Source organism: Dama dama, chromosome 11 (genome assembly GCF_033118175.1).
Source record: "Dama dama isolate Ldn47 chromosome 11, ASM3311817v1, whole genome shotgun sequence".
Classification (NCBI taxonomy): domain Eukaryota; kingdom Metazoa; phylum Chordata; class Mammalia; order Artiodactyla; family Cervidae; genus Dama; species Dama dama.
In genome coordinates this window covers 32094504-32121760 of record NC_083691.1, presented here as the reverse complement: position 1 = coordinate 32121760, position 27257 = coordinate 32094504, and the positions used below count along the sequence as shown (strand labels likewise).

Below are 27257 nucleotides of genomic sequence, written 5' to 3'. Positions count from 1 at the left end.
AAAGTAGCGGAGAACGACTCACAACATCAACAATAACATTTGGCCCAGGAACTACTAGTTAATGTACAGTGCAGAGGTGCTTCAAGAAATTTTGCAAAGGAGATAAGAGCCTTGAAGATGGACATAGTGTGGTTGGCCATTGGAAGTTAACATTGACCAATTGAGAGCAGTCATGAAAGCTGATCCTGTGAAAACTACAGGAGAAGTTGACCATTCTACGGTCATTTGGCATTTGAAGCATATTGGAAAGGTGAAAAAAGTTGGTAAGTGAATGCCTCTTGAGCTGACTGCAAATCAGAAAAATCATTGTTTTGAAATGTTATCTTCTCTTACTGTACTCAACAACAGGGAACCATTTCTAGATCAGATTGTGATGTGCGATGAAAAGAGGGTTTTATATGACAACCAGTGACAACCAGCTCAGTTGTTGGACTAAAAATCTCCAAAGCACTTCGCAAAGTCACATTTTCATCAAAAAAAGGTTGTGGTCAGTATTTGGTGGTCTGCTGCCCATTTGATGATCTAATAGCTTTCTGAATCCTGGTAAAACCATTACATATGAGAAGTATGCTCATTAAATAGATGAGATGAACTGAAAACTGCAATGCCTGCAGCTGGCATTGCTCAACAGAAAGGGCCCAGTTCTTTTCCTCAACGATGTCCATCCTCATATCGCTCAACCAACGCTTCAAAAGTTGAAAGAATTGGGCTATGAAGTTTTCCTCATCCAGCTTTATTCACCTTGACCCCTTGCTAACCAACTACCAGTTCTTCAAGCATCTTGATAACTTTTTGCAGGCAAAACGCTTCCACAGCCAGCAGGAGGCAGAAAATGCTTTCCAAGAGTTCCTCCAATCCCGAAGCATGGATTTTTATGCTACGGGAATAATAAATAAACTTACTTCTTGTTGGCAAAAACATGTTGATTGTAATGGTTCCTATTTTGCTTAATAAAGATGTGTTTGAGCCTAGTTATAATGGTTTAAAATTCGTGTCTGAAACTGCAGTTACTTTTGTACCGACCTGATAGTTAGATATGGTTTTGGCTGCATGTAACAGTTCCTTAAATGATTTGGAAGTTTATTATTCTTCCCTCCAACAGTCTGAAGGTGTAGTTAGTCCACCATTCTTAGGGTGTGTCCTTGTCTGTATGGTTCAGAATGGCTTGTCGTCTCCTTCATTTTCTAGACAGGGTTGAGGAAGGGCCAAAGAGGGATGTGTCCCTGCCTTTTGAAAATCTGGGTTGTTGAAATCACTCCGTCCCACATTGTGTTGTCCGGTATTTGCATTCCATACCTAGATTTGAATGCAGTTTTCTTTTCATCTGTAGCTATATAATATTCAATTGTGTAAATATACTAGTTTTCTTAATATCTTTTTATTAGATAAGAAACCTTTAAACTTTTTCCTTTATTGAGTAACATAATGAATATTTTCTTATATTATCAATAGTTTAAAGTTGAATGTTGAATAAAGTTGAATTTGTACACTGGATTATGTATACATATCCATTTCATGGGGTAGTTTTATTATTGCCATGTTTTTGCTGTCCAAAGTAGCAGGGAAAAAACCATTGAAATATGACTTTTTTTTTTTGCATTTGATCATTTGTGAAATCAAGCATCCTTTGTTGTTTCTTCCATAAATTTTTATTATAGGATATTGAATGTGTACATAAAAGTCAGCAATAATATAATGAATATTTTTGTGCCCATTTTATAGTTTCTATAATTATTGACTTATGGCCTGCCTTGCAGTACTTAATCTCTATCTAAATTTCCTCTTTATAACTTTGAAGCAAATCTCCAACATCATATAATTTTATCTGTAAGTATTTCAGTATGCAAATGCTACTTTATGTTTTCTGTTCAGTTTTAATTCTTTTATGAGCTATCTGTGTCCATGATGAATTTTTCTCCATTTTTAGTAATTTTATACAATTTTAGTATATAGATGATAAATACAGGTCCAGTTTTCTGTTATAGGCCTTGAGTTGGATAAAGGTAGTCACTTAAATTTTGGGCATGTTAATTTTGAGGTGAAACATCCAAGGTTGATGTTTTAAAGCAGTTATAAACAGACTGTGCTGCTGCTTTTCATTTATCAAAATGGGAGTGATTGATGAAGTCTTGGGAATGGATGATTTTATTCAGGGACAGTTGAAGTGAAAAGGAAAAGTTCTGAAATGATGCTTGTAAAATATTTAAGGGGTGGCCATAGAAAAAGACTGGAGAAAGAAATGGCAACCCACTCCAGTATTCTTGCCTGGGAAATGTCTTGGACAGAGAAGCCTGGCAGGCACATGGTCCATGGAATCTCAAGTCAGACATGGCCTAGCAACTGAACAACAACAAAGACTACAGAGAAACATTTTGGAAAAAAAGAGTCTGGAGAGAACAGTATCTTAAGAGAGGAGGTTAATAACATCTGCTGTAGCATAGAGGTCATGGTAGATGTAAACAAGTTTATTTGTTGGATTTTATGATTAAGCAAATGAGGAAAGAGATGTAGACACAGGACACAGTGTGCTGTAGGCTGCAAGATAGACCTGAGTTTGAATTATGACTCCCACTTACCTTGCTGCATTATGTTTGGAAATTTGCTTCAGTTCAGTTCAGTTCAGTCGCTCAGTTGTGTGTGACTCTTCGTGACCCCATAAATCGCAGCACGCCAGGCCTCCGTGTCCATCACCAACTCCTGGAGTTTACTCAAATTCATGCCCATCAAGTTGGTGATGCCATCCAGCCATCTCATCCTCTGTCGTCCCCTTCTCCTCCTGCCCCCCATCCCTCCCAGCATCAGGGTCTTTTCCAAGGAGTCAACTCTTCACATGAGGTGGCCAAAGTATTGGAGTTTCAGCTTCAGCATCAGTCCTTCCAATGAACACCCAGGACTGATCTTCTTTAGGATGGACTGGTTGGATCTTCTTGCAGTCGAAGGGACTCTGAAGAGTCTTCTCCAACACCACAGTTCAAAAGCATCAATTTTTCTGCACTCAGCTTTCTTCACAGTCCAACTCTCACATCCATACATGACCCCTGGGAAAACCATAGCCTTGACCAGATGGACCTTTGTTGGCAAAGTAATGTCTCTGCTTTTTAATATGCTATCTAGGTTGGTCTTAACTTTACTTCCAAGGAGTAAGCGTCTTTTAATTTCATGGCTGCAATCACCATCTGCAGTGATTTTGGAGCCCCCAGAAATAAAGTCTGACAGTGTTTCCACTGTCTCCCTATCTATTTCCCATGAGGTGATGGGACCAGATGCCATGATCTTAGTTTTCTGAATGTTGAGCTTCAAGCCAACTTTTTCAGTCTCCTCTTTCACTTTCATCAAGAGGCTCTTTAGTTCCTCTTCACTTTCTGCCATAAGGGTGGTGTCATCTGCGTATCTGAGGTTATTGATATTTCTCCCGGCAATCTTGATTCCAGCTTGTGCTTCTTCCAGCCCAGTGTTTCTCATGATGTACTCTGCATATAAGTTTAACAAGCAGGGTGACAATATACAGGCTTGACGTACTCCTTTTCCTATTTGGAACCAGTCTGTTCTTCCATGTCCAGTTCTAACTGTTGCTTCCTGACCTGCATACAGGTTTCTCAAGAGGCAGGTCAGGTGGCCTGGTATTCCCATCTCTTTCAGAATTTTCCACAGTTTATTGTGATCCACACAGTCAAAGGCTTTGGCATAGTCAATAAAGCAGAAATAGATGTTTTTCTGGAACTCTCTTGCTTTTTCGATGATCCAGCAGATGTTGGCAATTTGATCTCTGGTTCTTCTGCCTCTTCTAAAACCAGCTTGAACATCTGGAAGTTCTTGGTTCACGTATTGCTGAAGCCTGGCTTGGAGAATTTTGAGCGTTACTTTACCAGCGGATGAGATGAGTGCAATTGTGTGGTAGTTTGAGCATTCTTTGGGATTGCCTTTCTTAGGGACTGGAATGAAAACTGACCTTTTCCAGTCCTGTGGCCACTGCTGAGTTTTCCAAATTTGCTGGCATATTGAGTGCAGCACTTTCACAGCATCATCTTTCAGGATTTGAAATAGCTCAGCTGGAATTCCATCACCTCCACTAGCTTTGTTCGTAGTGATGCTTTCTAAGGCCCACCTGACTTCACATTCCAGGATGTCTGACTCTAGGTGAGTGATCACACCATCGTGATTATCTGGGTTGTGAAGATCGTTTTTGTACAGTTCTTCTGTGTATTCTTGCCACCTGTTCTTAATATCTTCTGCTTCTGTTAGGTCCATACCATTTCTGTCCTTTATCGAGCCCATTTTTGCATGAAATGTTCCCTTGGTTATCTCTAATTTTCTTTTCTTTTTTTTTTTCTTTTTTTTCTAATTTTCTTGAAGAGATCTCTAGTCTTTCCCATTCTGTTGTTTTCCTCTATATCTTTGCATTGATTGCTGAGGAAGGCTTTCTGATCTCTCCTTGCTGTTCTCTGGAACTCTGCATTCAAATGGGAATATCTTTCCTTTTCGTCTTTGCTTTTCGCTTCTCTTCGTTTCACAGCTATTTGTAAGGCCTCCTCAGACAACCATTTTGCCTTTTTGCATTTCTTTTCCATGGGGATGGTCTTGATCCCTGTCTCCTGTACAATGTCACGAACCTCCGTCCATAGTTCATCAGGCTCTCTGTCTATCAGATCTAGTCCCTTACATCTATTTCTCACTTCCTCTCTATAGTCATAAGGGATTTGTTAGGTCATACCTGATGGTCTAGTGGTTATCCCTACTTTCTTCAGTTTAAGTCTGAATTTGTCAATAAGGAGTTCATGATCTGAGCCACAGTCAGCTCCCGGTCTTGTTTTTGCTGACTGTATAGAGCTTCTCCATCTTTGGCTGCAAAGAATATGGTCAATCTGATTTTGGTGTTGACCATCTGGAACCTGGAATGTTAGGTCCATGAATCAAGGCAAATTGAAAGTGGTCAAACAGGAGATGGCAAGAGTGAATGTCGACATTCTAGGAATCAGTGAACTAAAATGGACAGGAATGGGTGAATTTAACTCAGATGACCATTGTATCTACTACTGTGGGCAGGAATCCCTTAGAAGAAATGGAGTAACCATCATGGTCAACAAAAGAGTCCGAAATGCAGTACTTGGATGCAATCTCAAAAATGACAGAATGATCTCTGTTCGTTTCCAAGGCAAACCATTCAATATCATGGTAATCCAAGACTATGCCCCAACCAGTAGCGCTGAAGAAGCTGAAGTTAAACAGTCCTATGAAGACCTACAAGACCTTTTAGAACTAACACCCAATAAAGATATCCTTTTCATTATAGGGGACTGGAATGCAAAAGTAGGAAGTCAAGAAACACCTGGAGTAATGGGCAAATTTGGCTTTGGAGTACGGAATGAAGCATGGCAAAGGCTAACAGAGTTTTGCCAAGAGAATGCACTGGTCATGGCAAACACCCTCTTCCAACAACACAAGAGAAGACTCTACACATGGACATCACCAGATGGTCAACACCAAAATCAGATTGACCATATTCTTTGCAGCCAAAGATGGAGAAGCTCTATACAGTCAGCAAAAACAAGACCGGGAGCTGACTGTGGCTCAGATCATGAACTCCTTATTGACAAATTCAGACTTAAACTGAAGAAAGTAGGGATAACCACTAGACCATCAGGTATGACCTAACAAATCCCTTATGACTATAGAGAGGAAGTGAGAAATAGATTTAAGGGACTAGATCTGATAGACAGAGAGCCTGATGAACTATGGACGGAGGTTCGTGACATTGTACAGGAGACAGGGATCAAGACCATCCCCATGGAAAAGAAATGCAAAAAGGCAAAATGGTTGTCTGAGGAGGCCTTACAAATAGCTGTGAAACGAAGAGAAGCGAAAAGCAAAGACGAAAAGGAAAGATATTCCCATTTGAATGCAGAGTTCCAGAGAACAGCAAGGAGAGATCAGAAAGCCTTCCTCAGCAATCAATGCAAAGATATAGAGGAAAACAACAGAATGGGAAAGACTAGAGATCTCTTCAAGAAAATTAGAAAAAAAAGAAAAAAAAAAAAGAAAAGAAAATTAGAGATAACCAAGGGAACATTTCATGCAAAAATGGGCTCGATAAAGGACAGAAATGGTATGGACCTAACAGAAGCAGAAGATATTAAGAACAGGTGGCAAGAATACACAGAAGAACTGTACAAAAACGATCTTCACAACCCAGATAATCACGATGGTGTGATCACTCACCTAGAGTCAGACATCCTGGAATGTGAAGTCAGGTGGGCCTTAGAAAGCATCACTACGAACAAAGCTAGTGGAGGTGATGGAATTCCAGCTGAGCTATTTCAAATCCTGAAAGATGATGCTGTGAAAGTGCTGCACTCAATATGCCAGCAAATTTGGAAAACTCAGCAGTGGCCACAGGACTGGAAAAGGTCAGTTTTCATTCCAGTCCCTAAGAAAGGCAATCCCAAAGAATGCTCAAACTACCACACAATTGCACTCATCTCACACACCAGTGGTCATGTATGGATGTGAGAGTTGGACTGTGAAGAAAGCTGAGCGCTGAAAAATTGATGTTTGAACTATGGTGTTGGAGAAGACTCTCGAGTCCCTTGGACTGCAAGGAGAACGAACCAGTCCATCCTAAAGGAGATCAGTCCTGGGTGTTCAGTGGAAGGACTGAAGCTGAAACTCCAATACTTTGGCCACTTCATGTGAAGAGTTGACTCCTTGGAAAAGACCCTGATGCTGGGAGGGATTGGGGGCAGGAGGAGAAGGGGATGACAGAGGATGAGATGGCTGGATGGCATCACCGCCTCGATGGGCGTGAGTTTGAGCAAACACTGGGAGTTGGTGATGGACAGGAAGGCCTGGTGTGCTGCAATTCATGAGGTCGCAAAGAGTCAGACACGACTAAGTGACTGAACTGAACATTTAACTGAGAGAATGATTGGCACTTGTTTGTGTCTTCTTTACAAATGGTAGTTGCTGATATCACATCTTGATACCTTAGTGGCTGATCTGAGATATCTGACTTCAAGTGATACCTGTCACATAAGTCTTGTATCTATTGTTTGTGATACAATTGCTATGCTAATTGGTAACTCCTTTGATAGTATGATATAGATTGGTTCAATTTTAGCTTTCACTTTCATCCATTGCCAAGGGTTCCAGATTAAGAATGGAAAATGATTCAGGTAAAGAGAGTTTCTGCCTCAAATTTGGATAAAAAGAAAAAAAGGAATACAAAATTGACTTACAAGAAAGCAATTTAAAGGAAGTCTGTTAGTGGAAAATATTCTTCATTTTCCTTTAAGAATGTCTTAATTTCCTCTTCCTTCCTAGAGGATATTTTTTTCTGGACAGGAATTTTTTAATTACAGTCTTTGTCTTTCAGCACTCAAAATGTACTTCGCTGTTTCTGCCTTTCATGGTTTCTGATGAGAAACCCACTTGAGTCACTGGAATTGTTGTTCTCCTAAGTGAAATACTGGTTTTCCTTGGCTACTTTCAAGATTTTAAAATTTTCTTTGGTTTTCAGTAATTTGGTTGTGTTATATCTGGGTATAGATTTCCTTGAATTTATGTTGTTTGAGGTTCATTGGTTCTCCTGAAATTGTAAGTGTGTATCTTTCACCATATTTGCTAAGCTTTTGCTGCTATTCCTTTAAATTATGTTTTGTGCATGCTACTCTTTATTTTCTCATTTTGGGACTCTGGTGACATGAATGTTAGACCTTTTGATACTGTCCCATTGGCTCTGTTCATCCATTTTTTGTTTTTTCCCCCATAACTTTTCTGTTTGTCAAATTGAATATTTTCTATTGCTCAATCTTCAGGTTCACTGAGTCTCTTCCTCTGTTACCTGCATTCTGCAGTTGAGCCTCTCCAGAGAATTTTGGATTTTACTTTCTATTGCATTTTTTAGTCTTTAATTTTAATTTTGTTTTATACACCACACAGGTACACACACAATGGTATAATCAACCTTACTTCTTTGCTAATGCTTTTATTTTTTTCCCACTAAGAATAGTCGTCTCGCTTCTTTTTTTTTTTTTTCTCTCACTTCTTGCAGCATGGTTATAATAGCTGCCTTAAAATCTTTACCTGAAAATTCCAGCGTTTGTGTCATCTCAAGTTTGTTGTCTGTAGGTTGTCTTTTCCTTTGTTGAGTTACTGAGATTTTTCTTCATATGTCAAGTGATTTGGGTTTGTATATTAGGCATTTTTTTCCTTTTGTGACATTTCTGTTGCAGTAAAACTTTGATATTGTCTCATTTGAGTCCTATGGAGAATGTTGTTGGTACTTTATTTTGAGGGATTGGGGGTGCTTTTTAAAGTAGGCATTTGGCCTTTTAGGTTCAGGTCCTAAGTTTCGGCCTACCTTCTGTGCACTAAAATTCTGGTGTCTAGTTTTTAAAACTTCCGTTTCTATCTTTCCTGCATATGCACCACTGAGTGCTAACTTTGGGAACCTGATAGTATGTTTAGGGTCGTGTGCACATATATGCTTAGTTCTTGGGTGACCCCAGGAGTGTTTGTCGAGCTTATTGGTGTCACTTTTTGAGCTCCTTTCTCTTTACAAGTTTCCTGACATTTTCTGGCTCCTAGAGAACTTTCTTCCTAGTTCTATGGCTAAATAACTCATGTTTTCATTTCATTTTGCTACACACTTCCACAGCTGCATCTGCCTTTGATGCCAAGCAACAGTTCAGTTCAGTCGCTCAGTCGTGTCCGACTCTTTGCGACCCCATGAATCACAGCACGCCAGGCCTCCCTATCCATCACCAACTCCCGGAGTTTACTCAAACTCATGTCCATCAAGTCGGTGATGCCATCCAGCCATCTCATCCTCTGTCATCCCCTTCTCCTCCTGCCCCCAATCCCTCCCAGCATCAGGGTCTTTTCCAATGAGTCTGCTCTTCACATGAGGTGGCCAAAGTATTGGAGTTTCAGCTTCAGCATCAGTCCTTCCAATGAACACCCAGGACTGATCTCCTTTAGGATGGACTGGTTCGTTCTCCTTGCAGTCCAAGGGACTCTGGAGAGTCTTCTCCAACATCATAGTTTAAGCATCAATTTTTCAGCGCTCAGCTTTCTTCACAGTCCAACTCTCACATCCATACATGACCACTGGAAAAACCATAGCGTTGACCGGACGGACCTTTGTTGGCTAAGCAATGTCTCTGCTTTTTAATATGCTATCTAGATTGGTCTTAACTTTACTTCCAAGGAGTAAACGTCTTTTAATTTCATGGCTGCAGTCACCATCTGCAGTGATTTTAGAGCACAGAAAAATAAAGTCTGACAGTGTTTCCACTGTCTCCCCATCTATTTCCCATGAGGTGATGGGACCAGATGCCATGATCTTAGTTTTCTGAATGTTGAGCTTCAAGCGAACTTTTTCAGTCTCCTCTTTTACTTTCATCAAGAGGTTTAGTTTAGTTCCTCTTCACTTTCTGCCATAAGGGTGGTGTCATCTGCATATCTGAGGTTATTGATATTTCTCCCGGCAATCTTGATTCCAGCTTGTGCTTCTTCCAGCCAAGCATTTCTCATGATGTACTCTGCATATAAGTTAAATAAGCAGGGTGACAATATGCAGCCTTGATGTACTCCTTTTCCTATTTGGAAACGGTCGAAAAAGGATGTAAACCTTAGGAATTCCTGCCACATTCATAGGCTTGGAAGGAATCTGCTTTCTTGAAGTTTTAGGTCCCTGTTCAGCCACTGCTGGTATCATCACTGCCACAGCTGCTGCCTTTGAATTGCTTCAGAATGGGGTCTGAGAGAAAGGGAAAAAACCAAGAGGATCTTCCTCTGCTTTTGGGGCCCCCTTGACTGCTTTTCAGACAGAAAAAGGGAAGACTTCTCTTGAAGCCATTTCTGTTTGCACTTACTGTGCAGTTCTGAGTTGAGGCTGCTTTGGAGTCTGGACTGAGTGATCCTAGGGGAAATAAAACCAGGAACCTCACTGCTGGGTTAGTAGGACTTCTGGTTTTGGTTTCCTCCTTGAAACCAACTGCTTCCCTTTTCAGAGTCATCAGATAAGTAGCTACTCAATGTCCTCTGTCCAGGTTTTTAGTCGTATTCAAGAGGAGAGACAGGATAAATTTTGCTTATATCCTCTTTACCAGAACACAGATACTGTTTAATTTCATTATATTGTTCATTTATTTTGGTTAAGAAATTACTGAGCATCCCAAATGTACTAGACTTTGTTTGCAAATGTAAAGGTGGATGTTCTTTAAGCTATTTCCAGTAAGTCTACAGGTAGTCATGTAGGGTTGGAGGCAGAAAGTAAGCATAATTTCATATTATGCATTCATAATAATTAGTAATCTTTTTTGACTCATTTCTGCTCGGGATTTGATGTATGGTTTGTGACTGAAGACAAGAATGTCCTATTTAAAGAATGTCCATTAATTTTTCATTTATTATCCCAAAATTTAAGGGATGAAACGTCTCTGGATTTCTATGTGCTGGAGGAAATTGATACATAGCTGTAATAAAAAGAAATATAGCTTACATGTGTAATTATAAGAATTTAAGTAAATAATTTGTTATTATATACTTGTTTCTCAGGTCTTAGAAAAATATCCCAATACACCCATGAGTCATAAAGAAATTCTTCAAGTTATCCAGAGAGAAGGACTAAAAGAAATCAGGTGAGTTATTTAAGTGTTATTTGTAATAATTATAATACTCGATTAGAATATATTGTAGTGTATAGCAGTCTTCAAAGATTATTTAGTAACAATTGCTTTATTAATTTATGGTTTATTGAATTCAGATCTTTGGAGTTTTCAGTCATAGCACAGGTAAAAAACCAAAAGTAAGTTAGAAAAAATTTCTTATAGCTATTGCCACACCCATGCACTTTAATTCTCAGGGGGCCTGGAGCCATTTTAAGCTTGGTCATTAGCAAATAAAAAGTACTCTAAAAAGTTCAGAGAATGATAGATATACTAGATGTAGTCTAGGAAAAAATAACCTTGGCCAAAAACAATTGTGAAAAAAATATATAAAGCAGTATGTGTTCTAAGTAACAGTCTTATGTTCAAATAAAACAGCCAGGGTTAATTATTATAGGACCAAAGGTAAAACACACTTTAATTTCTAAGAGCTTTATTATATCACAACAGGACATAATAGTCACCGTTCATAGTCAAGACCCTCTGTCATCAAAAAATGTTAAAGTTATGTTCAATATATTTTATATGTTAAGGCAGACGTCTAGGTGTCTACATTAGAGACATTTTCATTAAGAGAAAGAGGTTGCTGTGCTACTAGTTGTTCTCAGTCAGGGGTGAAATTTGTGTAACACCCATAGTGAAAGTGTTCGGAATTTTGGGGGACTGTTTTTGATTATCACCATGACTAGAAAGGAGGGAGCACTATGGTGATAACGGGAACAGAGCAAAGGTGCTAAATGTCTTTCATTCATTGTGCCGGACAGCCCTTCACAGGGAAGAGTTGTTCAGCTCAGATACCAGTGTTGTTGCTATTGAGAAATAGTGAGCTATATTGAAATATTTGTAGATGGATTGTATATTTTTTGATGAATTGCCATTGCATGTTTGAGATTTTTTAATTCTTATTTTCTTTAACATGAAATTCCAGATTTTTTAAAGTTGGCTCTTTTTTAGTAATACAGTTAAAAACTTTGATATGTGGCCAAATGTCAGTAGGTTGGGGACAAATTAGCTTTGCTCTGTTAATATTAAATATGAAGTAAAAGTTAGTTTATCTCTGAATAATTAATATGTTCCTAAAAAAAGTGAACATTTGTAAATTAAACCATTAAAATGTGTGAAGAATTAGTCTTTAAACATATTTCTTATAAATTATTAAAAGATTAATCACTTAATTTTATCAATGACATTATTCATAATTTTTGAGTTTGGCTAGACTTACTAGATTAAGATTAAAGCATAATACTCTCATCCTAGATATTTGTATAGGCTACAGGAGAAACTGATAGTGATTTTAGTTACTTTGAGGAATTGCAAAGGTATTTTAATATCTTTTTTATGACACTATAGAATTTTTTAGAATAGGAAGAAGTAAGAGATTTCAATTCTTTGCATAAAATTAGACTTTTGATACACACCGAGGAAATAGACCAGGAAGCCTGGTATAAAGAGATCAAACTCTTAACAATGCCCTAGGTCTAAATGACAATTGCAGGAACATCCATCTCTAACATAGTAAGGCTCTGTGGCTGTAAACTTGTCATTATTATTTCTAGAGAGTAGACATGAACAGTGTATAAGAAAGAACACGAAGTAAGAACAGAAGGGGGATAAAAAGGAAGAACTTAAAAAAAGTAGCAAGATGGTGGAGTCATCAAAAATAGCTTCTGGCTTCACTTGGTGACAATTTACAAATAGCTGTTCTTGATTAAGCTATTGTGGTAATACAGTTATGTGACCACAAAGCAGTACTTTTTAAGCCACCAGTGACTTCCAATTTGTTACCTTAGAGAACTTTTAGTTCTGCCTGTCTTACCGCTCAGTATTATTTAACACAGGTGACTGCTATTAATACTTCCTTCTTGAAATGTTTCCTGACTTGAAGTGCCCACAGACATTCCTAATTTTCTTCCTTCCTCTGTAAACTTTTATTCTCAGTTCTTTTGCTCATTATCTTCTCTCCAACTCAAGTGCAGTTTTGTCCATTCCTGTAACTTTTGCAGGGGGGTCACTTTTGTTAGTTCCCAGTTATGTAGGGATGGTCATTCCCGACTAGTCTTTGCACATGCTGACCCCTTACTCAGTTAACTCATTTTTTTCAGGTGTCAACTTGAATATGCCTTTTTCAGAGACCTTTGTCTGACTTCCTGATCTATTAATAGATCACATTTTCCATTTTTAGGTTCTTAATAGTGTTCTGTGTTCTTTTTTCATAGTACTTAAGATTTGAAATGGCATATTGTTTTGGTCTTAAAATCATGTATCTTCTCTAGCTTACATTAAGCTATTAGCTCCATGAAGGCAGTGACATCATCTCCATCTGCTTGGCAGTCTCCTTCCCCTCCCCCATTTCCCCCAGGCTTGGCACGTAATAGACATTGCAAACCTACATGTTAATGAGTAGATGAGGTATCAGTGATTGGAAGATCATATTTACATGTAGTTATAGCTTACCCTCTTGTTGCATGATGTGTCACATGGTAGTCTTAAAATCTTTAGACCTTTTAGGTAGGTTATGGAATGAAGTAGATACTTTGCTTATTGAAGCTGTGCTCCTTTTTACAGTTTTACTTTCATTCCTTAATCCTTAATACAAGCTTTTCTACTTTTTCCCTTTTCTGTTTTCTCTCTTCCCCCCATTTTGAAGAATCTTGCTTAATTTTGGTTATTTTCTACTATATTGTTTCATTTTAAAATATATTAAAATGGAAGCTGCTTCGATGTCTGTTGGCAGATGAATGGATAAATAAAATGTGGTATATACATTCTATGGAATATTGTTTAGCCTTAAGGAGTGAAATTCTGATTTATACTACATAGATGAACCTTAAAAACACACTAAGTGAGTATATGTGTAATTGATTCACTGTGCTATACATGGAAAGTAACACAGCATTGTAAATCAACTATAATACAACAAAAATTGTAAAAAATAATATGAAAGAGAATGTGTGTATATATATATATATATACACATATGTATTTTAAAAAACACATGGTGAATGAAATAAGCAGACAGAAAAGGACAAATATTGTACAGTTCCACTTACATGAGATACCTAGAAGAGGCAAACTCATAGAGACAGGAGATGGCATAGAGGTTACCAGCGGCCGAGAGTAGGGAGAATAGGGAGTTACTGTTTAATTGGTACAGAGTTTCTCTCTGGGATGATGAAAAAATTCTAGAAAGGGATAGTGGTAATGGTTGCACAACATTGCAGATCTGCTTAATGCCACTGAATAGTACACTTAAAATGGTAACTTGTATATTATGTATATATTTTGCCATAATCAGTCAACAAAAAGAAGTATGAAAAATGAAGTGATTGGCTCCTGGTTGAGAAAAATTGGGGTACTAGTCCCTTTGAGAAGTTAGGTGGTAAGATTGAAAATCATTTACCTGAAGTATGGAATTTTGAATGAATTAATTAGAAACATGTACAGTATTCTTAGAATATTATAACGCTTGAAGTAAATGCTCCTTATAACTACAAAGCATACCAGCATTTTAGAAAACAGAAAAAGAAGGTCCATGAATTTCCCCCTCACAATAACTTATGATTTCATGTATTCCATTATGTTTGTTTAATTTCCTAAGTGAATCCCTTTTAAAGATAGTTTCCCAAGGAAGTCCCAGGGAAGAAAGAAGATAATGGATTTTGTTGTTTCAGGTGAAAAGAACATTTTGGAGTGTTCTAAAAGTAGCTCATTTCTGTTGAGGACAGATAAGAAGATGTGAAAAGAGTTGGAATAACATTTGGGAGGAAGAAAAGATAAAAAGTTTTTAAAAAAGAAGAACTTGGAACTTTTAGGTTGTAACAGTTATTGGTAATTTAGATAGATGCTCTGTGGTATTTGGCCATGTGTTTAAAAAAAAAGTTTCTGTACCGTTTGCCAATAAATAGTTATTCCAGAACATTTTATTTTATTTATTTATTTTTTTTTCCCCAGAACATTTTAAATGGTTTTTAAATATTTGTTGTGACATCTCACTTCCTTGTTAAATTTTTCATGCCTAAAATACAGTCTAATTGTTTTTTCTCTTAACTTAAGTAGGAATGATAACTGGGCAATAGTTCCCTAGTCTTGAGCTCTTTGACACAGAATTGCTTGTTCCAAAGTCAGAACCTTTACAAAAAATTCTGTAAGCTTTTAATCATTTGTTGTTACCTATATTGTTTCCTTTTTAAAGTTAGTATTGTTCACTGAGTAAAGATTTTATTTATTGAGTTCATTTGGTTGAAAAACCCCCATTCTCACTTTAGCTGATGGGTTATTGATTCTAGATCATACTGTATATTTATGTGACTCTAAATATTGAAGGGGTAGCTATTTTTGTTTTCCTCTCAAGACACTGCAAATGAAATCAGGGATTCAGAGAGACATGTATCCATTTGAGAGACATGATACCATTTGACTACTTCAGTTTCTTTCTAAGAGAAATTATTCAGGGTTTTATTTTGTCTTGAATCAGTGTAACTTGTATAGCAAATGGCTGTCATGAGCCATCAGTATTTAAAATAGCCTTTCAAACACTTATGTTTCCTTTTTGTCTGTTGATGTAGATTTTCCAGTTTACGGGAAGGCTAACTCAGTGGTCCCCTCCCCTCTATTCCTCTTTTCTCCTCACTTGAGTCAGTACTTCTTCCTGTATTTGCAAAGTATCCCATCTGGATTGCATACAAACCCCAGAGGTAATTCAAACTCCAGCCTCCTGAATATACTCAAACAGCTTTTTGGAGCTGTTTCTGGGCCTTGGGGCATTCTTTTTTTAAAATCTTTTAAAATTAGGTGTGTGAAAGATCCCTATCTTTGAGTTATAGTTCTGTAGTTCTCAGGGTCCAGTCAGCAGACAGAAGCTACCAATACATGGTTTAACGGGAAAGTTACAAAGTTAACTGGTTATTAACTGGTTGTTATTAACTGGTAACCAAGAATTAACTATTAAAAGCTAAAGATAACATAGAAGAATACAGTAATTACAGACTTGGGAAGCAACTGTAGGACTAAGGCAGTGTGCCCTAGGAAAGAATAACTTTGTTGTTTCCAGATTCAGCTCTCCCTGGAGAAGGTGGGGCTCTGGTTCAGTGGATGACAGAGTTCACTGGTGCCATAGCTTGAGGTGGCATATCAGAAGCCACCTTCTGGGTACTAAAAGAACTTGTTGGAAAGCCTCCTGCTGGGTGTTCAACTGGGGAACCAGATGAGCCACCGGCAGAATTTTCTGGGGAGGCACCCTTAGGCTTTCTGCTGAACACTGCTGAGGGGTGAGCCACTATGGAGTGTCCCTCATATTGTTGGATGCTGCAAGCTTGAGAAGAAACAGGCTAAAGTACACTAAAAGCAGAAAGGAAAGACCCCATTTTTTCTTTTTACAGTGTCCTCCCAGCACTCTACTGACAAAACTTAACTTTGAGCCAGCAGGCAAAGGAGAAATGTTTCTAGAATTTAACTTCATTATTACAGAGAAGAGCAAAGAAGGTTAGATTTGGAGCTAAAACTCAATAAATTGATAACTGGCACAGAAGGCTTCGGGAATTTTTCCTGAATAACAGGTCATTGCCTGGTCCCATGTACCACTTTTGCTTAGTTAATTTCTTTCCATCTGTATCCCAGCTAAACTGGTACAGTGCTGTTGCCTGTTTAGGATCTGAAATTTCTTATCTGTACTCAGGACATTAAGCCATCATTTATCCTCTTACGAAAGAATCTTGACATCTTTCAAAGTCGACTGAGATACTACCTCCACAAAGCTGGTAGCCTTTTCCTCTTCAGTTCAACATATCTTCCCTCTCTCAATGTTTTTCTTTTTTAAAGAAGATTTGGCATGCAGGATCTTTGTTCTCAACCAGGGATCAAACTACGAGGGAAGTCTCCTGTTTTGTTCCTGATATTGGTGATTTTTATTTTCTCTTTTGTCTTTGTCAGTCTTGCTAGAGATTTGTTAATTTTTTTTAAAAAGCTACCCGAGTTTTGTTTCTTTGCTTTTTCTCTTTTGTTTTTGTCATTGTTTTTCCATTAAAAAAAAATCATTTTATGACTATGACGAGGATGTGGTCTCTGTTGGGATATTAAATGTTCCATACATGCTTGAAAAGCCTGTGTATATGTTTTCTCCTGGTTTGGGGGTAGAGTGTTCTGTAAATGTAAGGTTATTTTGGTTAATAGGGTTGTTCAGATCTCCTATACCATTACTGATTTTTCTGTCTACTTGTTTTATTGATTATTGAAAGAAAGGTGTTGAAGTTTCCAAGTATGGTTGTCTCTTTGTTTATTTCTCTTTTCAGTTATTTAGTTTTTTCCTTCAGGTATTTTGAATATTTATTGTTAGGTGCATATACATTAAGTGCAGTAAATTCTCTTAGTTGACCCTATTATCATTCCATAATTACCGTCTTTATCCCTGGTGTTATTCTTTGTGTGTGTTTATAGTGGTTGCTTCAGTGATTATAATATATACCCAACCTTTCACAGAATTCTTAGGATTAATATTTTACCATCTTTAGTAAAATGTAGAAGCCCTACAGCCATTTAGGTCCCTTTACCATCCTCTGTATGTTATAGTTGTTGTATGTGTTACATCTCATACATGGACTTCCCCACCTGACAATGTTTTTATTTACTTTCTGGCCATAAAGAGCTGAAAGACTATTTTTACCCAGATGTTTACCATTTCATTTGCTCTTCATTCTTCCCTTAAGTTCCACATTCCCCTCTAGTGTCATCTTCCTTCAGCCTGAAGCACTTCCCTTTCAGTATTTCTTTAAGAACTGTTCTGTTGGTGATGAATTCTTAGTTTTCCTTCATTTGAGAATGTCCTTTTTGAGGGAGGGCTGAAAGCGGGGGAGGCTTTCATTTTGAAGAATTTTTTTGTTGGATACAGAATTTGGTTTTCATAGCTCTTGTATTTCAATACTTTAAAAATGTTGCTCTACTGCCTTCTGACCTCCATGGTTTTTGGTAAGAAATACATGCTTGTTTGAATTATTGCCCTCCTGTAAGTAATATTGATACACTGTTTTCTCTGGTGGCTTTCAAGATCATTTCTTTTTGCTTAGTTTACAGCAGTTGGATTTTTTTTTAAAACGTATCTACGTGTGGATTTCTTTGTGTTTAAATCTATTTAGCATTCACTGAGCTTCTTGAATCTGTAGCTTTATATATTTTGCCAAATTTGGCAGATTTTCAGCCATTCTTCAGATATTTTTTCTTCACTACATTTTTTTCTTCTTCCACTGTCATGAGTCTGTTCATTTTTCCCCAACCTTTTTCTGTCTGTATTTCAGATGGGATGATTTCTGTTGCTCCTTTGTTACATCCGCTGACACTTCTCTCAGTGTTCTGCATTCAGCCACTGAACCCGTCCAGTGAAATTTTTAAAATTTCTGATATTATATCCTTTAATCCCAAAATTTGTGTTTGTTTTGTTTTGTTTTTTTTTAATAGTTTTTGTTTCTTTACTGAAAATTTCTGTCTTCCCATTAATTTCAAGTTATCTTTGCCACATGGATATAGTAACAATGCTTTAAACTTTTTGACTGTTAAGTCCAGCATCTGGGTAATCTCAGGATTGGCCACTGTTAATTATTTTTTCCTTTGAGAATCTGTCACATTTTCCTGAACCTTAGATTATTGAGAAATTTAAGGTAGTATCCTGGACATTTTGAATAATATATTGTTTTAGGCTCTTGTTTTTCTTTCAAAAAATTCTGTAGAATGCTGATTTCTTTTTTTTTTAAAGTAGATAGCCCAGTTATTCACAGACTACGTGTTCTGTCTTCTGTGTTAGTTTGATAATCACTTCATATTTTAAAGTATTCGCTTTGCTATTTTGGATCTGTTCCTTGTTAGTCTGAGATGTAAGCAGGGGTTCAGTTCTACAAAGCCTTTGCTGTGTTGATTGGAAATGTCCTGTGTGCCAGCTCAGAGATGAGCCCAGGCCTTGTGAGGGAATTAGGGGAGTCCCTTCTCTGGTTTTTTTCCCTTAGGAATTCCATATTCCACAACCCATTCGTACAAATTTACCTATCCTCTTTAGTAGGACATCTCCTCAGCTAGGTTGTGCTTTTCAGTCAAAGTGGTGAGGAAAAAACCCCAGAAAACTCACTCTGAGAGTTTAGCCAACTGAAGTTTAAAGTATAGTCCACATGACTACCCTCACTTATTAGACCAACTACATAGTTAACAGGTTTCCTTTTTTAAAAAAACGACTTTATTTTATTTTTGGCTACACTGAGTCTTTGTTGCTGCATGCGAGCTTTCTCTAGTTGTGGTGAATGGGGACTACTCTAGTTGCAGTACTTGGGCTTCTCATTGCGGTGCCTTCTCTTGTTGTGGAGCATGGGCTGTCAGCATGCGGGCTCAGTATTGTGGTGCACGGGCTTAGTTGCTCTGCAGAATGTGGAATCTTCCCGGAACAAGGATTGAACCTGTGTCCCCTACATTGGCAGGCGGATTCTTAACCACTGGACCATCAGGGAAGTCCTCAGATTTCCAAGACTACTGTCAAGACTTGATAATCTGCTGAAAGTACTTGTGTAATACTAAAAACTGTTAAGCGCTTGGTTTTGGAAGGATACAGATTAAGATTTGTCCAGGGAAGAGACACACAGAGTCAAGGTGCAGTCCCCAGCGCAGAGCTTCCAGTCATCCTCTCCCATGACTTAGGAGAGTGTTAATTGTCAGCATCAGTGTGTGACAGTAAGCAGGGTATTGTCAACCAGGGAAGTCCACTTGAGCCTTGGTGTCCAGAGTTTTTATTTATTGGGGGTCCATCATACAGGCATTATTCAGTTTTCAGTGTCCAGCCCCTCTAGTGGTCAGCTGATGCCATGTGACGCAAGCCCCTGCCTTAAATCACATTGTTGGTATGTATCAAAGCCCCCACTCCAGATTGCAGTGTTGCTATGTGGCTAGCCCTTATAGGGCCTAGTGATTATTTCTTAAGCCAAGGGCAAGACCAGCTTTCTGTGGGCAAGGGTAAATTCTATACTCTGTGATCTCATGTGAATTAGGTTTTGACTTCCCAGCGTACCAGCTGTCTTAATTTTCAGTGTTTTAAGTAGTTGCTTTTGAAAAATTGACATACAGTTCACATACCATTGTAGCCTACATTTTAGAGCATACACCTCAGGGTTTTGTTTTTTTTTTTTTTTTTTAACGTTTCCTCACCCAAAACATTATCATCGCCCTGGAGAGAAGCTCTGTGCTCGTTAGCTGCCACTCCCCTTCCTGTCCCCTGCAACTCTCCCCATGTCCCAGCCTTGGGCAATTACTAATGTGCTTTCCATCTCCATGGATTTACCAACTTTGGATATTTTGTGTAATGAAGTTATAGAATATGTGGTCTTCTGTGACTGGCTTCTTTCATATATAATGAATTTGAAGGCTCATTCATATGGTAGCATTTATCAGTACTTCATTCCTTTCTTGACAAATAATATTTCATTATATACATATGCCAGATTTGTTTATCCATTCATCTGTTGATGGATATTTGGTTGTTTCTATTTTTTGGCTATTATGGATACTGTTACTATGAACAAGTAATAATGTTACTTGTACTCATGTACAAGTTTTTATGTAACAGTTGCTTTTTATGTTTTTGTCTACAGTCTTTTGGTGTAAACTAGCCAGAGAGGGACAGACATGGCCAGGCAGACAGACATGGCCAGGCAGGCAGATAGGCTGGCTATTGTGGGCCTGCTTTGTCTTCACCAGTACCAGAAGTCCCAGTCAATTTTAAATCGTCAAATTGGATTGAGCTTTAAATTTGTGGAATCTTCCATGGTGAACCACAAATTTCAAGTTGGAGGATCCTCGTGTTTTTCTTTGGCTTTGAATGGAATTCTAGATTTTGGTGTAGCCTTTGTTTTCCAATCATTTTTAAATTGCAGTAAGGGGGGTTGTCACAAACAGTTTGGTGTAGGCCATTTAACACAGGTGTTTTATGACTAGGTGTTTGGAACCTCAGTGTCAACTAGTTCTATAATTGGAGCCTGGCTTTTCTAAAACCAAATAAGTAAGTGGGTGTGAATAGAACACAGTAAACCAGTGTGAATCCATTGGCATGGTTAAGCATTGCTCTGTCCAAATGGAAATACTTAGCCTACCCTGAAACATTTACATTTGAAAAGTAGAAGACATGTAGTCTGATATATAGATACAACTTATGAAGAATGTACTGCAGCATTTTGAGAGTTGAAGGGATTAAGGAGACAAAGGACTTTTACTAGATTATGCAAGATATGGTGTGGTTTAGATTAGGGTGAAGAGAACAGACAGATTTGAGATCATGTTTCAGGACTTACTGATGGATTGATTTGGGAGGTATAATGAAGGAAGAAATGAAAAATTATTTCTAGGATTCCTTGATTGTACAGCTGCCATTTACCATAGGGAGGAGGAACAGAGGAATAAACTGGGAAAGTGAAGGGGGTTAATTAGTAAAGAATCCAGTGAGCATATTTAGTGGATTCAGAAAAAGAATGTCATGAGGGGTGAGGAGAAGTGTTGAAGTGTGGGGAGTGGTTTTGTTATACCTGTTAAGGCAGCAGTTAAAAAAGGTAGTGATGACTGGAGCTGTAGAGTAGGTATCTGTTTTCAGAGATTAATATCTAATACCTGTTTTGGATGTTGATGAATAAATAGTTCCAGGTATGTTATAGAATCTAAAAATAAATTATTTACAAGTCTAGGTTTATAAGTTAGGTACTGAAGACAGTTTTTTAATGTAAATATTTTACTTTTGGAAAATTCCACACTAAAAAGTGTGTCAGTTCAGTTCAGTTCAGTCGCTCAGTTGTGTCTGACTGTTTGCGACCCCATGAATCGCAGCACGCCAGGTCTCCCTGTACATCACAAACTCCCGGAGTTTACTCAAACTCATGCCCATCGAGTCGGTGATGCCATCCAGCCATCTCATCCTCTGTCGTCCCCTTCTCCTTCTGTCCCCAATCCCTCCTAGCATCACGGTCTTTTTCAACAAGTCAACTCTTCACATGAGGTGGCCAAAGTATTGGAGTTTCAGCTTCAACATCAGTCCTTCCAATGAACACCCAGGACTTACTTCCTTTAGGATGGACTGGTTGGATCTCCTTGCAGTCCAAGGGACTCTCAAGAGTCTTCTCCAACACCACAGTTCAAAAGCATCAATTTTTCTGCACTCAGCTTTCTTCACAGTCCAACTCTCACATCCATACATGACCACTGGGAAAACCATAGCCTTGACCAGACGGACCTTTGTTGGCAAAGTAATGTCTCTGCTTTTCAATATGCTATCTAGGTTGGTCATAACTTTACTTCCAAGGAGTAAGCGTCTTTTAATTTCATGGCTGCAATCATCATCTGCAGTGATTTTGGAGCACAAAAAAATAAAGTCTGACAGTGTTTCTACTGTCTCCCTATCTATTTCCCATGAGGTGATGGAACCAGATATCATGATCTTAGTTTTCTGAATGTTGAGCTTCACGCCAACTTTTTCAGTCTCCTCTTTCACTTTCATCAAGAGGCTCTTTAGTTCCTCTTCACTTTCTGCCATAAGGGTGGTGTCATCTGCGTATCTGAGGTTATTGATATTTCTCCTGGCAATCTTGATTCCAGCTTGTGCTTCCTCCAGCCCAGCATTTCTCATGATGTACTCTGCATATAAGTTAAATAAGCAGGGTGACAATATACAGGCTTGACGTACTCCTTTTCCTATTTGGAACCAGTCTGTTGTTCCATGTCCATTTCTAACTGTTGCTTCCTGACCTACATACAGGTTTCTCAAGAGGCAGGTCAGGTGGTCTGGTATTCCCATCTCTTTCAGAATTTTCCACAGTTCATTGTGATCCACACAGTCGAAAGCTTTGGCATAGTCAATAAAGCAGAAATAGATGTTTTTCTGAAACTCTCTTGCTTTTTTGATGATCCAGCGGATGTTGGCAATTTGATCTCTGGTTCTTCTGCCTTTTCTAAAACCAGCTTTAACATTTGGAAGTTCTCGGTTCACTTATTGCTGAAGCCTGGCTTGGAGAATTTTGAGCATTACTTTACCAGCGGGTGAGATGAGTGCAATTGTGTGGTAGTTTGAGCATTCTTTGGGATTGCCTTTCTTAGGGACTGGAATGAAAACTGACCTTTTCCAGTCCTGTGGCCACTGCTGAGTTTTCCAAATTTGCTGGCATATTGAGTGCAGCACTTTCACAGCATCATCTTTCAGGATTTGAAATAGCTCAGCTGGAATTCCATCACCTCCACTAGCTTTGTTCGTAGTGATGCTTTCTAAGGCCCACTTGACTTCACATTCCAGGATGTCTGACTCTAGGTGAGTGATCACACCATTGTGATTATGAAGATCAAAAAGTGTGTATCTACCACATAAATTATAAATAGTTCTCTCACCCCAGACTGTTTTAGGGTTAATTTCAGTTATTTTATTACTTCCAGTATGTACTTAACACATAAGAACTTGAGAGACTATGTTCTATTTGGATATTCTGTTTTGTTTTTAAAAACAGAGCAACTAAACATAGACATTATGCATACATACTATTGATAAAACATACAGAGAATAATACATAGTACATAAATCAAGTGCTTATGCATACTTTGAGACCATTCTGGCTAATCCTTAAAATGTTAGCATTTTTTACTACTTCTATCTTTAGTCAAATTTTGTACAAATTTTCTCTGCCTATCACCTGTGGCTGCCATTATTGTTTACAAATGTGCTTTTACAGCAGTGAATTTAGGACTTCAAGCCTTCCTTCTAAAGTAGCCATTGCTTTTAATAACTGCGCCTCCACCCCTGAGCTCTTTTACCAGCTTTGCTCATTCTGTTGGCTGTATTATCTTGACTCTTTTATATCAGTGTATCACCTAGTAGAGAAAGAGTTTTTAGGAAAGAAGAAAATAATACTCATTTCCTGAGACCCTGTTCTCTTTACTAGTTTTTGGTTGTTTGCTTTTTGGTCTTTCCATTCATGAGTAGAAGAGGAAAGAGAAATTTAAAAGATTCTGAGTATTCATGAATTTTTTATCCACAGATTGAGTGTTTTCTGAGACCATTTATGAGTGGTCTCAAGTGACCCCAAGGGTTCATGATATGTAATAGTAATTTTGGTGAGGCCTGTATGAATTTGAATCTTTTACACCGTAAAATTGATGTGAGTAGGTGAGTTGTACAGCTAATAAATGAGCATAGCCAACTGCCTAGCTTTTAAATTAGGTTGATCATTGCTTATTTGCCACCTCTGAAACAAGTTGGGAAGTATTTAAAAAGCATTGATTCTTTATGGAGGAAGACCTGGAAAGGAAGACTAAGTGTTAGTTACATAGTAGTATTGGCAGATCTGGGGACAAGCAGGTGACTTGGATGTGCATTCCTTACAAAAGGAGTCTGTCTAGATCTATTTTACAGCTTTATGCCTCTGATTAAGAACTTTAAAGAACTTATCCTATAAGAACATTTAAACAGATCTTTATAGTGTTATCTTACAGAGCAAAAAATTGTTACCTACAGGGAGTTTTTTCTTGTGTTTGAGTCTTGTATCCCAAGCAAGCCCCTTCAGAGTTAGAATTGTAAAGCTCCCTGGGAACCATCTAACAAAAATCACACTTAGTTAACATCTTCTAGATTAAAATGTTACCTTTTTGGAGGAGTTCTGCTTGTATCTGATTAGTAATGAATGCATTTACTTATGTGCAAAATATTCTTCCTCATGTGGTATTTAAATATGTTTTAGTTCACTTCACACCAAAAACTAATCCAATTACCTAAATTTTTTTTTCTCACCTCTTCTTATATAAAAGTGTATATATAGCAAGGGAAATAAAGTCATCATTCTCTACTACTTTGCGGCAGAAATCATCGCCACAGAGTAGATCATTTGACTGTGAAACTTAATTGCTGTGAGATGATTTCACTAGAAAGAGCTCAGTTTAAGAGTAAAGAACATTATTAGTTAAATTGATACCATATTTGTCTAAGGTTAGCTGATTCCTTTGAATTCTGTATTTTCTTTATCTGCTAATTTTAGTCTGCTTCCAAGCCTGCATACTTTGTAGGGATGTCAGAAGGATTAATTATGAAAAAAACTAATAAAACACAAAAACTTGGATATTAAAAGAGTATTTTTATCTTTTATTATTTAGCTTCATAATGAGTTACATTATGGAACAAAGGGAAGCTAATAAACCTTAGAGTCTATAGCCAATTGCTTTATGATGGTTCCTTGAAATTTGGAATGCATGGGAAGGATATTAAAGAATGGGGTATATTCAGTGTATCCACATTTAACTTTAAACTCCTGTAATAGTTTTACTCTGCCACGTAATTAAGGTACTGCAATTGTTATCTTAAATGATTGACTCTTTAATTGATGTATTTTAGACACTGATGCTTGAGACTAAACTTGTAAATTCTAAAGAAATTAATGTTTTATGTAGCAAAGTATGAGGGAGAGTACTAATTTGAAAAATTATGGATATTGTTGGGAAGGGAAGGGAGAATTTATTTTTTTGGCTTAATTGTTGCTTTGTAAAGAAAAATTAAAAGCTCTTTTGTTTTTTTTTTTTTCCTTCTTTGATTTTCTTGGGGTGCATTCCAACTCCAGAAGGTAAGAATTACTTTATTCTAAAGAAGTATTATATAGTTATAAAGCACTCTTTTACAAGTTTAATTGAACTTACTCTTGGATGCATGATGTTTACTTTATAAAACTAATTAGTCTAGAAACTAAGAGTGATATTAATGTGTAAATATTGGTTGTATGTGCTTTTTTTGTTTTTGTTCTTGTAATTTGTAATAATCATTGGTTATACTTTTAGAAACCCAGTCTACATTTAGTTTCAAGATGATTATTTGACTTTCTAGCGTTGGAATACCTAGTATTCTACAGACTAATAATGAAAATATTTAAGAGATTGGAAATGTGTGAGCTAACACTTGCTGTAAGATTGAAAATGTATGTTTAGGCCCTTACTGATTTAGAGAGAGTACTGGTAAATCCTTTAAAGGAATGACACTTACTTAAAACCAGGCCCAAAACAGGTTAAAATTCATCATCACCGATACGATGGACATGTGTTTGAGTAGGCTCCAGGAGTTGGTGATGGACAGGTAGGCCTGGCGTGCTGCAGTCCATGGAGTCGCAAAGAGTTGGACATGACTGAGCGGCTGAACTGATTGGTAAATCCTTTAAAGGAATGACACTTATTTAAAACCAGGCCCAAAACAGATTAAAATTCTTAGTGTCAGTCTTCACTGAATTGGTTTTTTGTCTGCCATTGTAGATAAAACACTTTAGATACACCTCTGGTGTAACAGTTCCCACGTTAGAGTTATTGTATGCCTGCAACACTTGACAGAAGGAACCATATCCATGTGTTTTCATTTCACTGGGACGTTACATGTTTGGCTTTTAGTTAGAGCTTAGTAAATCTTTTTAACTCCAGTTTAATTTCTATTCCATTAATTTTGTTTATAAGAAACTATTCATTTTTGAATTTTAGTTTAGGGAGGTCATACAAACAGTTAAAATTATAATTTAAAAAGTTTTAAAATAAGCAAGAAAAAAATTTGTTTTTTTGAGGAGGTCTTATACTTGGTTAGGTTCTTTTGGTATGAATAATAGAAACCAAATGTGAATAACTTTATCAAAATGGAACTTATTTGAGTATGGGGTAGCTTACAGTTTCAAACAAAAGAAACAGGCTGTGGAATTAAGAGAACTAAGTTAGCTACAGAGATCAGGCAGCTGACACTTGAAGGATGGGTTCATCAGGGCCCTCCAGCCGGAATGAATTAGTCTATGTCTACTTTGCTCCAGGTTAAAAATTCAAGGAAGAGTGAACCTGACTGGCCTAGTGTCCAGGGATGGTGAGACATCTTAATGGACAATCCTACAAACACTCTTTCCAGTGGGGTAGGGCATAGTTCCTCTAAGCAGGATTGCATGTTGTTTTCCAGAGGAAGAGAGACTATATTGACTAGGCAGAGACAAGAAATGTCCACTACATTGCTTACCGTAGAAGATAAGAGTACAACAGAAAAACTTAAGCCCCAAGCAATTGTAAGAACTGTCTGTTTATACAGATTCTCCCAGTGGTAACACTGTACACCACAGTACAGTATCACAGGAGTATATTGCTTTTGATACAGTCTACCTGGCTTTATTTGTATTCATTTATGTATGTGGGTGTGTGTGTGTGTGTATTTTAATTCACTCTGCCCATCTTTGCCTTTTAATTTGTATATTTATGCTATATTTAAGGTAATTATTGATATTTTAGAGTTTATGCCTGCCATTCTGTTGTTTTTCCATTTGTTTCCTCTGCTTCTTTGTCCTGTTTCTCTTTTCTTGCCTTGCCATGGGTTATTTTTAGGATTCTGTATTGGCTTATTTATACTGCATTTCTTTTTGTTTCTGCATAATTTTCTTAGTGTTTGCTCTGGGTATTACAGTATTCACATGTGATTTATCACATATCCACATTTTCCTATATGAGCTTTACCATAACTCTAAGTTACTTCTGTGAGTTGGAAAGAATTGGTACAATTCATGTATTTCAATTTACTGTTTGAAAACTCTTGAGCTCAGTATGAGT

At 37.5% G+C, this 27257-nt stretch overlaps 1 protein-coding gene across 2 annotated transcripts in view; it reads left to right on the top strand.

Moving 5' to 3' along the window:
- The window catches only part of ASXL2 (ASXL transcriptional regulator 2), a 114140-nt gene that overhangs the window by 32419 nt on the left and 54464 nt on the right, over positions 1 to 27257 (top strand). For both annotated transcript variants that reach the window (XM_061154966.1, XM_061154964.1), the window contains exon 2: positions 10558 to 10640. In XM_061154966.1, coding sequence (XP_061010949.1) covers positions 10558 to 10640 — 83 coding nt within the window. The remainder of the gene's footprint in view (positions 1 to 10557; positions 10641 to 27257) is intronic.